We start from the raw sequence: 15,370 nt of genomic DNA on the forward strand, positions 1-15,370 counted from the left end.
CGCCATAGAGTACTGGGCATCGCAAAGCCCGGGTCCAAGTCTCCTTCCCAAGTCCATTCGTCTGAGGAAGTCAAGTTCCCTAGTGACTCTGTCTTGCCGCCTGATCTCACTCTCACGTTGCTCTAACTCTCTTTCCCGACGTCTTAACAATGCTTCACGCTCGTTCAATGATGTCTGCGGCCCTCTACTGCTCTCATATGCAGACTGAAGTTCTCGGTGAATTCTCGAGGCGCGGCGCACAATCGCTTGAAGACGCACGCGCGTATCTGCCGTGGAAGTGTGCTGCTCGCTACTGATGTTCTGAATCATGTCCAGTCTTCGAAAGATCTCATCCAAATGACTACTGATGACTCCGTTGTTCGACGCCCGTTCTTGCTCCAAGATGTTTCGCGTTCGATGAGCTCTCGCTCGTGATTCGACTAGCGCCGGCTCTTGTGGTAAGGTCAAACCTAGCAAACTCTCCGTGACATTGACGTCTCGTGGCGCCGTCCAGGCAGGTGGTCGTTTGTACCATTCTCGTCGACATTGGGGACAACTGTTATTACGTGGGCTTTCGCTGTCGAGGTAGTCTGCAAGACATTTGCGACCAAAGCGATGGTAGCAGCCTGTTATGAGCACAGTGACGGCTTCGTGAGAAGGATCGTATAGATGTAGGCAGATGCAGCATGTTTCATCCTGGGATGCAGTTGGAAGGGCTGCTATATGCGACGTCCTCAGCTCTCGTAGGCTGGATACTGAATGGTCCGGGTTACTGTGTACTGTCAGTGACCTACTGGACTCTCAAAGAAGACAGGCACGAACTTTGAAAGGGATGATGTAAAGTTGGATGGCATATTTGTGGTGTTAATCCCTGGCCAGTGTCTCAATAGGTGTGGAAAGAGGAGTGTTGTCTTACAATCGACGTGCGCACAGAAGAAGATTGTTTGACTGGGTGATCCTGCATGACCATTGAACTCCGCATCATGAGTACCATGGTTAAGAGTTCAAGTGCACTCCGTGTCTGTACAACTTCCGAAATTGGTTGTTGTGGGTATGCGGTGCGTAGAAGGCGTGGTATTCACGAACCATGGGATTGCTGTCCCTCGATTCGTCCTTGTCTCGACAGAACGCGAAGGTACAATGTAAAGTCGAGGCTGCGCAAGACGACCCACGGGCAAAGGCACTTTTTTATGCCGCTCAAACCCCTGGTGGTAGTATCTAATCCACGCGCTGCGTACAGCGACAACTCGGCTGCAAACATCACGAAAATGAGGCTGGTCGCCAATAGTGGATGGGTGAGGGTGGATGCTTACGGTTTCCTGGCTCAATGCGGCCCTGAACCAAAGCTGCTATACCAAAGTTAGGAATACTGCGGACCTACAAAGTAAGGCTGCACTCTGACCCTTGCGCCGAGCTTGGGGTTGGAATTTGGTCTTGAATAGGCGTGTATGTGCGTTTCTGGGCACAACGGGTAACCGGATAACGATGCCTTCAATCTCCTCCTTTCCGATGGCCAACGCCACGTTTGGGTCTCTAGTAAGACCCTTTGACATGAGACATTGAAAAACGTCCGGAAAATGAACCGTCGTGGGCATGTGACTGTAGAGGTGAGGTTGGGGTCTCTCCCTTCACTCGGTGTCCTCTCTAGTTGTGGCTTTGTTTCGATGAAGACCCTTTTTCTCGTGATTTTGACGAAGGAATTGGAACAAATCTCAGCTTCGAATGTCTTAGAAAGAAGGATGAAGAAGAGTCGCTGGAGGTTCTTGGGTGCGTTGACCCCGCTAAAGCCCGCACCTGTGCCACTGCCCAAGCTGAGCCACTTTTCACAACAAGTTGGGTACCCACGAATTGAGTAAGTGCGCTTTGGATGACAATGGAAAGTGCGCTTTGGATGACAATGGAAAGTGCAAACTCAGCATCAAGTTGAAGGTGCCTGCCAGCGAGAGACGGTCGTAAACGGCAGAGTTGTGTAGGGCGGAGGTGCATGACGCTGATTGGTGGAATCGCTTGCGCGTCCTGTCATATTGTCCCACACCTGAGCAATTATACACCCCAACCATCCCCTCTCCTAAAGGATGCAGTGCTTTCTCCGAGATCCGGGGTTTTCAAAGCCGTCGCACTGCCGATGCGCTCTGCATGCACGCCACCATGTACTCCAGTATGTACCCCATATTAACGTTTCTTGAACACTCCCGAGGTCCACCAGTCAGCGTAGCTATCCCGCGCCTTGCGAGTAAAGAGCTTGGCTTGTATCGCGTGGTGCACTGCACGGCCTCGGGAGTTAACGAAGAATGTATCTTCCACTCTGCAATCGATCGGTCTTTCCGACGCCCTTCAGTCCTTCTGATTAACGCATGAAACTCCTGGTCTTGGAATTCTCACCTGTTTACTGATCAGTATCCACAAGGTGGAGGACATCATCCTTCGGTACCCATCAGAATCCTGCGCCCTTGCTAAATAATCTCCGCAGCGTATTACTGCGTCATGGCCTTTCTCATACAGTCGCAGTCGTGCAACATGAGCTGCGGAGAAAGTATTGCTCATCAGGCCGATTCTAAGCGACGTCGTCAATGAACAGCGTGAATTTTTGAATCGTTGAGAGCCGGTTCCTTCGCAGTGCCCCCATGAACGACAGTTCGAGTTGTCTTATGCATACCAAGACACCGTTCCTGACGGTGTTTCCTAGTTTGCCAGGGCCCGCCGCAAGCGGGATTCCCATCGCTAGCCCAGTTCTCTAGGCAGTATCCGTGCGGTGTCCCTAGGGAGGAAGGGTCAAAGCCAGCATTTGACTGTGATCAGTTGCCCGTAGATTAAGTAGCAGAGTCGGAAGGCTGGCATGCTAGTGGTGATGGTTTGCTGATATCGGTGACCAGGACAGCTTCAGAGCGCACAACTTTCCGCTATTCTCCGTCATACTGCGGGGAACGTAACCCTCTGGAAACACCAAGTCGTGTGGTATTTCCGCTATCGATAGTACCTCAATAAACCAAGAGCGGACATACAGAACAGAACCGGCGAAATGCTAGTTGGCGGAAGTAATGATGGAAGAGGAAATGAGAGGAGGGTTGCAGCGCTAAGCATTGCGCTATGGCATGTCACTGTCGCCCTAATAATGCAAGTGCCAACGCACGGCGGAGTTTGCTGGGCGTTTCACTTGTGCAATCACCATACCAAAACCACGTGGTACTATCCGATGTGCGCTTCCAAAGCGCATCCTTCTACACCAAGCTTCCGTAACAAGTCTTGGCAATGGCGCGACTCGGGCGGAAAGACGTTCGGCAGGATCGATACGTGAGTCCGCGAATGAGCGTGGAAAGATTGAGGAGAAGAGTCCTAATGTGGTAAGACGACCTGAGTTGAGGGTGCGAGGTTAGCAGTGCAGAAGGCGTGGCAAAGCTGCCTGAGCGTGCTATGGATAGAGCGGAGAGAAGGGGTTCAACTCCCTATAAGTAACGGCGAACATCCCACCGGTTAAGATTCTATCCTTCAGCCAGAAGCATCCCGATATCCAAGGCTCCAGTAGCATTCCTTCTATCATTTCGTCTATTCCAGCTTCCGCTTTCGATCACTTTCTTCTCAAACCGAACACCGTCCTTTACCATGAAGTTTGCAGGCATCCTCGCTGCGGCCACGGCCCTCTTCCCTGTTGCCCTTGGATGCAATGGATACGCTGGAGGTGTCCCTAAAGCCGTTGGTACCAAGACCAATAGCAAGGTCATTGAGGTCGCTGCTGGTCAAACCTACGATGGCCAGTGGTACCGATTCGACCGTGGTAGCGGTGCTTGCTCTGGTCAGTCTGAGGGCGGTGCTGCCGACGCTGTCTTCCTGCTTAAAGAAGGCGCTACGCTGCGCAACGTGATCATCGGTAAGAACCAGGTAAGTGTCAGGTCGAGTCCTGAAGTAGATCCCTACTAAGACATGTTTAGGCGGAAGGTGTGCATTGCCAAGGCCACTGCACTCTTGAGTTTGTTTGGTTCGAAGATGTTTGCGAGGATGCCATCTCCATCAAAGAAGACAAGGCTGGAAAGGAGTCCTGGATCATCGGTGGCGGCGCCTACCACGCATCCGACAAAGTCGTTCAGCACAACGGATGTGGAACTGTGAACATCGTCAACTTCTATGTCAACGATTACGGCAAGCTCTACCGCTCTTGCGGAAACGTAAGTGATTCCGATCATCGAGATCAGGTTCCTGAACATTCGCTTACACGATCCTAGTGCTCTAAGCAATGCAAGCGCAACGTCTACATCGAGGGCGTGACCGCGGTCAACGGTGGTGAGCTGGCCGGTATTAACAGCAACTACGGGGACACTGCTACCCTCAAGAACGTCTGCGCTGATGCGAAGACTAAGTGCCAGATGTACACTGGTTGTGCTGGTGGCTGCGAGCCCAAGAAGGCTGGCACCTGCTCTGGCTAAGTTGATTCGTCTTTTTGGGCAGCGTCCAGCGTCCAGCTTTGTCCAAGGAATTGAAGCTGGATTGGTGAACATATGGAAAGACGCTGTGTGGATCATATTTTCTTGTAAATAAGTTTTTTGGATACATCTGTACATATCATCACTTCTTTGTCAATGTTTTTATTGCGAAATGCTCCATCGAGACGCGCTTACCTTTATTTACGGGACGGCTGGATGCTGTGCTGTTACCCCGTTCCCACGCGAATGTCGAAGTGGATGCTCGGCGCGGCATAGCCACTGTAATTATGCATCGAAGCCTGATGCAAGAGACAACTCAAGTGTATCTTTGCGCGCTCATGTAATGATAGCATACATGGCTGATAAGATGTTGGTGTCGAGTCTGTTGGCGACACAAGGGGGCCACTGCGGGACGGTGGTGGGGCCGGCGCACAATCGGTTTAACCAAGATTAGGACGCGCTAAACCTCGGAAGGTTCGCGAACTCCTCTCGAAGACGCGTTCCAACCCTTTGGCCATCAGCTCACCCAACCTTTTGCCCCTTCATTGCATCTGCTGATGCTATCGCTAGATCTCCATCAGCTTGCGCCTGTCTGATGCAGCATTATTTTTCCGTCAACGACTGATTGTCCCGGAAACTTCCTGATTGGCGCGGGAAGCCAGCAGAAGCAACCACGGGCACCTAGAGACGCGACTTGCCGATACGTGCTTGTCTCTACCGCCCGAGGAACATCCGACGGTTTGACGGCCTGTGCAAGACATTGTTTTACACTGGCAATTTCAGTGTCTCGTGTAGAACAGATTGAGGTGCTCCGTACCCCACGTTGGGTCTCGGTTGTGCGAGAACGATTTTTCGCGGTCCATCAAGGACTCAACTGAATCTAAAACAAGCAACGTCTAGGCGCAACAAAGTCTAAGACAAGCAACATCCAGGGATCAAAACCAACCCCACCTTAGGGCCCGCTTTCGTTCAGCATGGCCGTGATTGAGCCAACCTATCAGTTCGCTTTGACAGCGAAAGAGTGCGAATTCATACGCGCTATTCGCGCTGTCGAGCAGAGCATTACGCCTAGCGAGCAGCCAAGATTGTGCGCATACCCATCACATTTCCTACCCCAGAACTAACATATTCAGATATCAAAAGCTGGAACTTCAGCTCAGAGACGAAAATGGAGATTCGCTGGGAAGCTGTGACATCAGCCCGGAGAATATGGTGTTGGACTTCGTTGCCGCTTCGGCCGCGTTTTTGAAGGAGTTGGCAAAGGAGCCTGATCAGCGCAAGAAAGACTTGGCCGAAGTTGACGAAGGTGTTCACATCGATGACCGCGACTCTGTTCTGGGCTCACAGACGCAGGATACTGCTGCTGACCTCCCTGAGCCGGATAATGAACTCCAGACTCCGCCATGGGAGGCATTCAGGAAGTCCAGCATCCCGCCGTGTGTCAAAGACGTCAGCTTCACTGTAAGCGAAGAAGATCTGACAACAGAGTTGCGCCAACTGTTACAAGACGACTACCCCGGCGTCACCATAGTAACACCCAAAACGAAAGCCGAAGAGGACAGAGCTCGTGAGGCTCATGCGACAGAGAAGCCCAGAGGAGTCAAGCAAATGATCATCGAGGTTGAAGAGACCGAAGTTAGCGAGAATCCTGAGCTGGAAAGCAGTCTCCGAAAGATATACCCGTGGGCGCTGATGGAATCGAAGGCCGGCCCAAACATATCCAGAAAGCGCGCAAGGCGAATGACGGATAGCGACGCCGCAACGCCATCTAGACCAGACCCGGTCAAGCACATCGAAGACTTTGCCGCATACGTCTTGGATCCACCCTCCGATGATGAATTCGGTTATCACTATCCAGTAGGCGATTGGGATCGTCTGACTTATGCGCGGAAGTTTGAAATCGCTCATGCGCGAGCGATTCAACATTACCATGGCAAGGCGGCTGACGGTGGAGGATGCAGTCAGTGTGCGGAATATGGCCATCAGTGCAGAGTCTACTTGCCGCAGCTTGGGAACCTAGCCCACATAGATTTCGGTCACACTTGCCAAAACTGCCGGCTCAGGCATCAACATTGCGACCTTCCCGCCGCCGTAAAACCCCCTCCGAGCACACCAACAGGACCAGCGGCACTCAGGCTCGATACACGGAACATCCATCACCGAGGTGAAATGGTAGATACGCCACCATTGATGAACGCCACACCAGGATCGCTAGTATCGAGAATGACGGCGGCCAATGGAAGGCGGTTCAACGATGAAGAGAATAACGGTCATACTCCAATAAGCGGGGATCCTGGCCTGGATATGATGGAATTCGCTGAGCAGATCAATCTCTTTCAAGATTACAGTAACCCCAAGGTCAAATCCGTCATCTTTGCGATGTACAGCCTCTTGGATAAACACGGCAGGGTCGAGCCGTTTGGCAAACACCGCTTGACTGTCGACCAATACTACCAGAACCTCTTCACTCTTTACATAGTCACGTATCTGCGTAAGGAGTACCACTCGGCTTATACTGTTTTGCTTCGCTTCCAGAACACGAACTACCACGAGACCGGAGAGCTGCCTAGCATAGAAAACGTCGTCCGCGCTTTTGAGTACCTCCCAACGCATGCCCCACTTTGTCGCTGGATAGTGATACTATACAGTTTCCTCTGGGGAACGCAGCACTATGGCAGCTGGGACATGTTCATGAACACGCACCCAAGTGTCAAGTCAAGGGTCCGCGCAGTCGCCAAACTCCTCTTCGGGATTTGCTACGTTCGCGATCCATTTACTACGGGAGGCGATGGGGCAGTACGGCAGCAGTGGTGTGAGGTCCACAATCATTCTACGGGGACCCGTGAACAGGAAGAAGCTTGCGAAAACATGAAGAGAGAGGAAAGATACTCGTCACGTATCGGTGAGAAGAGATCACGTGATGGATCACCCGTGCCGAGGCCTTACAAGGCTGCTAGAGGAGGACGGGGCAGAGGGAGAGGGCGTGGCCCAAGTAGGTGAGGCAAAATGTGCTTAGAGCAAGGAAGGCGTTCTTGGACTTTGGTCTTTTTGGCATAGCGTTGTGATAGTGAAGTACGACGGTCTGAATGAGACTTTGTATGTTTGCTCAACTTTGGGTCTTGTGTCACCTAGTTTCCTGTCTTCAGCATACTCGACCATGCGTATGTATGCAGCAACGCTGTTTTGAAGGTGCGTCAGCGTGAGCCACGTTGTGCCTCCACAAACGAGTGATATTAGCTATTGAAGCTTTGCTACTTCCCATAACACAGACGAAGGAATGTATACACCACTGTTAAACACCAAGATAATATACCCAAATCACTTTCCAAATACATCAAACAAAGAAAGGAAAGTTTTCGCTGGACACCTCGCTTCGTATGCCCCGTCAAACGGCGCCGGTATACTGCTAAGCGGTATACGAGAGGACGTTTAGACCTTGCACTCGATGGTGAACGATGTAACGTCAGTTGGGATAGCAGCGTTATGATTCCCATCAAGGTCGATAAAAGTGTTCCATGCGTTGAGCGCAAAAGTCTGTCCAGGGTAGTTGGGGTTCTTGACTTCGCATTGGACGTTGTTTCCGCCAGCACCCGGGGTAACAGCCTGGAGCGAAGTGGCGAAAACCTGGGGCCCGAAATCATCACCGAAGAGGTGGCCGAGCGTTATAGCGCCGTTGCCAACGATGACATCGCGGTTGGCGTTCCTACCGCTCTGTTCGTTGGCGAGCTGAACGGTGAAGAAGAGGGATGTATTGCGGGCGATAGATGGAGCTGCGAGAACGGAGGCGAAGAGAGTCGCAGCGGATGCGAGGATGATTGAGGCCTTCATGGTGAGATTTGTTTGGCAATATGGTGGAGGATGTTGTAGTGAGTGCTGGTTGGACAGAGCTTGTTCTGGTTTCGGTTGTGTGATGAAATGCTTTTGTTTAAAGCGAAGACGGCTCATCTTCTTATACTTCACACGTCTCTAGTCTTACTCGTGATGCTTATGATCATCCACCTTCAGCAGTGCCTCCACATAGTATCGTAAGAGTGGCTTTCAGGAGACCTTAGGTTCGTGAGATGGTACTGCGCTCAGCTCATGTTGGCTTTCGAGTAATTCAAGGAATCGATCCGATAGTTCTCCCGTAATATCTCGGTTCGGTGGAGGCATCTTGTCCGCCGAGACGAAAACCGCGAAAGGTGCGGTCAGGCGACCGTCTACACAACCAGCCGATGTTACCACACATAGCAGCACACCGATACCAAAGTCCAAGATGTGTAATACGCGTGCAGCTTCTGGTTTGATGCAGCTCGTGTGCGACGGAGCTAAGCATACATCAGCCACCACCGCTCAGCTATCAGCCTCTTGATGATGGGTCAAAATTCCGAAGAGCCGTCTCTATTTTGGTTCTGAAGCTCTTACTTCTGAATTTTCCGTGATTTGAACAATGGATGACGTAAAGTATAGCTGTAGAAGTCGCTTCTCGGGTGAGGTAAGACTCTAGTGAGATGTGGGGAAGATGCGGAGGCTGAGTGCTCAGCTGCCACTCTTTGGACACGATCCGATTCTACTCCGTGAATAGGACACATGTGACCGATCTGTGAAAGCCTAGATGTCAGCTTTAAAACACTAAGATAGTGTGTAGTACTCGATGGATCAGACTCACATAGGTGAGTACACCTGGGCAGGTTGTACACCACGCTGCCCAGTAGATGAAGACCTCGGAACGATGCGAGCAGCTCGCCCACTAGACGAGCAGACCACGCAATGCATACAGCATTCGGGGATGTGTCTACCTGTCAAAAGATCTCCGTCGAAGGCGAATGAGAAGTTCCTAGAGTAACCTGTGCCTACCTAGGTGCCGCCTTTTTTTTTTTTAATTAGCTGCGGCAAGTCGCGGCATGTAAACCTCCACCGAGGCCATCACGCAGGTCCGAGTACCTCCATAATTTTATGTGCACATCCATTTGGGTCGTATGAGCATAGTGTTTGGAGGAAGGTAGCGATCATCTACTCACTGCATTCCAAGGTTGCCTTGCATGCCCGAGATTCGCCTAACCCCGCACCCTCACGGACACGCTAACGGCGCCAGCCTTCAATGTTCTCTGTCCAGTGCATCTCCAGTATTCTGTCTACTCCGTACCAAGTCCAGGTCTTGGCTCACTCGGACCTGGTTGCATCTGCTGTCTCTGAAAAGTCCGAAGGCTTTCAAGGTCTAGGTAGTTGGGGGCTTGTCTTCAATGGCCCTGCCCATCTCGTGGTACTGCGACGACCTTTCGCAGAAAAGACTTGCAGTTTCCGACACCCATACCACGCTCATGCAATTGAATCCTCTCGAATAAGAAGCATCACCGATTTGATAAACCACCTACCACTACGCGCACGTCTGATCTAATTGCCGGCTCCAAAACAGGAAGGATCCTTGGTATCCACTGATCGAGCGAATTAGCATGCCGGGAGCTCCACTTGACGCTTGGTCCATCCGAAGTCCCGCTACTCCGCTCATTCGAAACAGCAGCTTCAACCATTGATGTTCCACGACTCTTTACCCACCCGCGCTCTTCGCTCTCTCATTTCTGCAAGATGTCGACGACTCTGGATCATGGGTTTCTCTCGGCGACCTATCGCCAATACAAGAAGGATACAGGTGCGTCTTTTACCATGCTTAAAGCCACCAGGTTAAAGCAGCTCACACGACAAAAGCATACATTGCCGGTTGGCTAGTGGAAGCCTCAAAAAAGATCGGTTTCAGTCTCAGTAGTATACAGGCGTCTGCGTCGTCAGAGTCTTAACGCCTAAAAGGCAAAGATAGGAAGAAGGCCAAAGAGGCTGCCAAAAAGCAGCCCTCTGAATATCACATCAGGACCGTTGACTTCGTACCTATCGCCGAGGCTATCGCAAAACAAGTCAAGAAAGTCAAAGTACCATCTCCACTGCTGACAGTGTTTGGTAGAGTTATCAAAGCTAGAAAAGAGGCACAAGCTTATTACGGATCAAATCAACTTGCAGATGAAGGACATCATCACTTCATCAACATACTGTCACGAGTTCAGGAAATCTTGCGCCCTTTAGCTCCTGTCACCAAAGTCACCAAGCCAGAGAAGAGCGATGGTGTCCATAATCGATTTACGAAGCTGCCGGTCGAAGAAGCTGCCGACACCTTGTCAACAGAGGATGTGAAACCAGAACCCAAGTTACTGCCGGTTGTCGCAGCGGAGATCGAGCAGAGTGACGAAGACGCCGAAGAGGAGTTCTTTTTCGCAATACATCTGTTTCTCAAAGGGGTCCATGAAATTCAAGAGGTGGTACAAGATTCCTGGTTCAAATCAACGGACTTTACTCGGGACTACATTCTGTCGGGTCTCCTCAGCAATACCGCGATAGATCTTGTCAGACGGGCTGAGGGCGAACTCGACCTTCTTCTTAAGCGTCCCTCGAAATACCCAGCATCAAAGTTTCCTGTATGGTGCCTCCCTGCGCTCCTGTATCACCATTACCGACCGTTGCCAGATGGTGTCAGTATTCAGAACTTAGTGGTCCCCTCGGATGTTACCGTCAAGGCAAACAAGGACGATTACGATAAACTTCACGCTAACTGGTGTTTCTGGCCCGTCTACACAGGTCTGCGATTCTGTGTGAATCGTGTCAAGAAATTCCCGTATCTTGACGCCAACGAAGAGGAGCTTCAAGCGATTGGTGCGGATTCGGTCACGGACATCATGCGGACGTTCAAACTTGCCAAAGAATTCCGAGTATACACCTCAAACCAGAATCGGTTCTGGGCACAAGATGAAGTAAGAGGCTTTCAGTGGGAACTGCATGATTCACACACTGACTTTGTGTATTGTCCAGGTCACTCGCGGCATGAAATTAATGTTCACAGACAAAGTCATCCCTATCTGGGTGACCTTTGGCATCCAGACCCTTCTCGACATCCAGGACATCATGGACTATCGTATGGGCGAGGGCGAGGGCAACAATGTCCCGTTCAATAACATTCGAGTGTGTCATCGCGATGAGATGGAAACATGGTGGAAGTTCTATGATTGGAAGGCCCCATTCAAGACGTTTTATAGACCCGGCACTCCATATAGGCTTCAACGCGAGGTGTGTAATAATACCCTGCAAGCGTATCACCAGCTTGTAGAGCACGCCGACATTCCTGCCGTCAAGTACAATCCCATACGTTGCGGTTTGATCAAGTACGATTTCTACCTCCAACTACATGATTGCGGGTTCTACACGGAGAAGCTCAGTGGCCTTGTGTGCGTCCTGGGTCATATATACACTGCGGTACGTAAGCTAGTCTTGTCGGATCGTTCTCTTCGAGTTCTAGGGTTCTCTTCAAGGTTAATAGGAGCCTACAATTCAGAAAGCCATGACTGTCTTCCTTCAAATGGTCTGGAATTTCCAACGATAGACATAGTAGCACGCCAACCTAGGAAAAAACTGAACAGCCTAGAGCCTACGTTAACGTTAGGTTACCTACTTTGCAAAGTTTTAGCTTAATGTAGCCTGCAGACCTGTTCATTTTTTTTCTTGTATAAGGTGGTAGCATGGACTAAAGGAAAATGCTAACGAAAATCTTTAGGGAAAACTGCTTTATCCGGACGATCCTGCTTGGCCTGACATGGAATACGTCCTCTACTCCCAAGATCTAAATCACGTCTTCTACGGCGGGAAACCTAAGTCCCTTGACGAGGCATATCGCAAACTCAACCTTGCTTATGGCAACAAACTGCCGCGCGCGAACGGCCGTGGAAAATCCGAGGCGAAAAACACAAATCGTATGTTCCAGAAGACGAGCATATTAAGTCCGGTTCTGGAGGATCGGATGACCGGATGGAGCGACCACACCAACGAGTCCGTGGACGAGCTTGCCGGTAACCTCAATGTCTTGCTGTGCAACAAAGCCGAACAAGGGAAACTAGCACGCCAGTTGGGCGCATCACCGGATTGGGTTGAAAGTGAGATTGACACTCGCCGAATCGTTCGACTGTTCGAGGATGTTCCGGCAGAGGGCTCTCCTGTGCTGCTTCGTGATTTGTCTCTCTTCATAGAAGGCGAGATGCAGAATGTGTACTTCGACTGGATTTCGATGTACATGATCTGCGGAGATATCTGGAAAGACATTCTATTGGAACTGGCCGGAGACCCTATCCTTGAGCCGCTCATGTACGACCCGCATCCAGGCATAGGCTTGCATGTCCTCAAGCTGCCCGCGGAATATGAAGACAGGCGTGGCAAAATTGATTTAGATGACCCGGAGTTCGCACCACAGCTTCGAAAAGTATGGGCCTGCATCCAGGAAGCCATTCGCAAACCTTCGAAACACGAATACAACGAGCCGCATAAAGGCCGCAAGGTCTGGGTCGGCGACGAGTGTCTGGCACAGCAATTTTCTCGCAATCACTTGACGGTAGCTTGGCAGCTAATCGCTAGCAACACTTGTCAGCTGTTTGGCTTTTACGAGAATTGGGAATCTGAAGATATGCATAAAAGTGCCGTGCTGTCGAAAATTCATCATCACCATTCCTTGAACGACGTATATCGCGACCGCGAAATGGACCTACTGTTGGTAGGCCTCCGCGCGAAGTGCCTAAAAGAGAAAACTCACATCGAAAAACGCTGTGGACGCTGTCGCCGACGGAACTTCTTCCTTGAGCATTACGGCTCAGTCTCCTCGCTCAGAGGCACGGAAATAGTCGACAAACACTTGGGACTGAAGTACCACGGGAAAGACGCCAAGAAGGTGGAAGAGGACGCGCCGCTCAAGGCCCTGGCCAGAAGCATGTTTGGGAGCAGTGACATTCCATTTGTCGACGGCGACGATGAGGCGGGGTCTGATTCTGACTCTAACTTTGACAAGGGTGAGGTCATAGCTGAGGAGGGTTACGCAAAGATCAGAAGTACAGCAGACGGAAAGTACCAGGTCGAGATGCCGATCAGGGCGATGTTTTCTAAACCCGGTATTTGGGAGTGTTTGGCTACCTACTAGTCGGTAGCCCGTCAATTGGATATCACATGTATCTAATCGCTGCCGTATCTAGTCTCATTTATGGTAATATTCAGGGCTGTAGTCTCGCTACAGTGATTCGTGCTCGATATCAACCTCGACGAGGACGGCATTGACGATCCTGAGAGCGCGTCGGTATTGCAACTCCAGAGGTCGATGGCCTCACGAGCCGTACCTGTATCAGCGTATTTGGGCACAATGATGCGAGATAGTTTCCATGAGATTCGTCATCCGTGCCTCACAAATTCATTCTAGTCTCCATGAGATTCGTCATCCGTGCCCTTCAATTATGGACCACGTGTTCGCAAAGTTGACTTGACATAAGCTATATTGGAAGGCGCGCTGTAGTCAATGTATCGGATATGACATTTGTTACGCGCGCGAGAACTCCTCATGCTTTTCTCTCAGCCTCGTCTCGCCAGGCGTGGCTTCGCTTGACCCCGCACACCTGCCCACATGCTGACAAGCCAGCTATCTTTTTCCTTGCATCTTCAACACTCATTCTACTTATCCTATACTCCGACGTCGAGCCATTCTCATGTTCGATCGCACCGACCCTGCGAAATGATTCACGATAACTCTGAAGAGGAGGGCCGACGCTACTGCCAGCTTCGCTCAGGAGACGCAAGCGCCGACCCACTGCCCCGCTTTCCCTACGAGCCTCTCGAACCCCGCTGCATTCGCATCCTCGAACTCCAGCCTGGTCAACGATCCGACCCATTCGTAGGCAATTTCGTCATCGCGAACGTTGACAGTGACTTCGCGTACGATGCGCTGTCGTATATGTGGGGTGATGCGACGCAGACCGATCGGGTGGTTATTGATGGCGGCGCCATACCGACCGCGTGGAATCTGACCAGAGCATTGGAATATCTGCGCGACTTCGCAGAGCTGAAGCCGCTGAGGATATGGATCGATGCGATATGCATTAATCAGGACAATTTGGAGGAGCGAGCTGAACAGGTTGCGATGATGCGGACTGTCTATCACAACGCTTCCTGTGTACGGATTTGGATCAATGAACCATCTCTCGACGAAAATAGTACGGCTGTAGCAGCTCTCAAAAGCTTTAAACTTATCCCGGATGCGGAACATCGTGGCCTGGGCGATGAGTCGAGCTTATGGGATCCTCTGGTCCCGATGTTTAATAATGGGTACTGGAATCGTATTTGGATGTAAGTGAATTAACGGTTGCCTCATTATAGGATATCAGCTGATGCGGCCGTCTTTATGCTGGTAAACAGCAAGAGGTTCTTAATGCACGAAAACTAATGCTACACTGCATGAACGTTACTTTCAACGGTATAGCTGTTGCAAGCTTCCAGGAAGCCATAGACGTCGTTCTCGACAACAATTTCCGTTACCATATCAGCAAATGGAGCGTCAATGCTCTGTTCCAGTTCAGAGGGCAATTAGCCAGGCCTGTTAGCACCGAGATGTTTGCTGTTCATGGTGACGGGAGGCACCGAAATCCGCTTATCGGTATCCTTTTCACTAGTTCTGGTATGAAAGTGTCCAGAGGTCAAGATCGCTTGTACGCTCTTATGCACTTGGCTAAAGACTACGAAGAAGGAGGAATTAGAGTCGATTATAACAAGACTGAAGCGCAGGTGATGGTAGATGCAGCCGCATACCACATTAGCCAGCATCAGAACCTCGACTTTCTGCTTATGAGCTTTCGAGATGATGAGACTTCCAATCCAACGTGGATCCCAGAGCATTGGATGGGACGTTCTCCTGAAGGATTATTGCTATATTGGGATGTGTATCAAGAGTCAGAGCACTTCAAACACACTGAGTGTTCTTTGGAATCTGTCGATATGCGCAATCTGAGATTATGTATCCGAGGCATGAAAGTGGGTTCAGTGCGACAATCCATCGCCTTTGATGTAAATACGCCCGTGGCTGAAATGACTGTGGCTGAATTCTGGAAGTCGTCGTTCGGTGAATACATACTGCCATACCTTAGGGACACTGA

General features: G+C 50.8%; 5 protein-coding genes across 5 annotated transcripts; 4 read left to right on the forward strand and 1 right to left on the reverse strand.

The window, feature by feature from the left end:
* Positions 1-3,579: 3,579 nt before the first annotated feature.
* On the forward strand, positions 3,580-4,397 carry J4E90_007279 (uncharacterized protein; the record flags this gene model as incomplete). Its single annotated transcript, XM_051436819.1, has 3 exons — positions 3,580-3,855; positions 3,906-4,139; positions 4,197-4,397. The coding sequence occupies 3 exons, from the start codon at positions 3,580-3,582 to the stop codon at positions 4,395-4,397; spliced, it is 711 nt and encodes a 236-aa protein (XP_051289565.1).
* A 971-nt stretch (positions 4,398-5,368) lies between these two features.
* J4E90_007280 (uncharacterized protein) lies at positions 5,369-7,394 on the forward strand (the record flags this gene model as incomplete). The annotated part of the gene is made up of 2 exons (XM_051436820.1): positions 5,369-5,481; positions 5,528-7,394. The coding sequence occupies 2 exons, from the start codon at positions 5,369-5,371 to the stop codon at positions 7,392-7,394; spliced, it is 1,980 nt and encodes a 659-aa protein (XP_051289566.1).
* Positions 7,395-7,823: 429 nt separating this feature from the next.
* On the reverse strand, positions 7,824-8,222 carry J4E90_007281 (uncharacterized protein; the record flags this gene model as incomplete). The annotated part of the gene is made up of 1 exon (XM_051436821.1): positions 7,824-8,222. The coding sequence occupies one exon, from the start codon at positions 8,220-8,222 to the stop codon at positions 7,824-7,826; it is 399 nt and encodes a 132-aa protein (XP_051289567.1).
* A 1,737-nt stretch (positions 8,223-9,959) lies between these two features.
* On the forward strand, positions 9,960-13,374 carry J4E90_007282 (uncharacterized protein; the record flags this gene model as incomplete). Its single annotated transcript, XM_051436822.1, has 4 exons — positions 9,960-10,023; positions 10,179-11,170; positions 11,229-11,378; positions 11,968-13,374. 4 exons carry the CDS (start codon positions 9,960-9,962, stop codon positions 13,372-13,374), a joined length of 2,613 nt encoding a protein of 870 aa, XP_051289568.1.
* A 582-nt stretch (positions 13,375-13,956) lies between these two features.
* On the forward strand, positions 13,957-14,571 carry J4E90_007283 (uncharacterized protein; the record flags this gene model as incomplete). The annotated part of the gene is made up of 1 exon (XM_051436823.1): positions 13,957-14,571. The coding sequence occupies one exon, from the start codon at positions 13,957-13,959 to the stop codon at positions 14,569-14,571; it is 615 nt and encodes a 204-aa protein (XP_051289569.1).
* Between the last annotated feature and the right edge of the window lie 799 nt (positions 14,572-15,370).

Source organism: Alternaria incomplexa (genome assembly GCF_024043165.1).
Source record: "Alternaria incomplexa strain BMP 0042 chromosome Unknown scaffold_10, whole genome shotgun sequence".
Lineage (NCBI taxonomy): Eukaryota > Fungi > Ascomycota > Dothideomycetes > Pleosporales > Pleosporaceae > Alternaria > Alternaria incomplexa.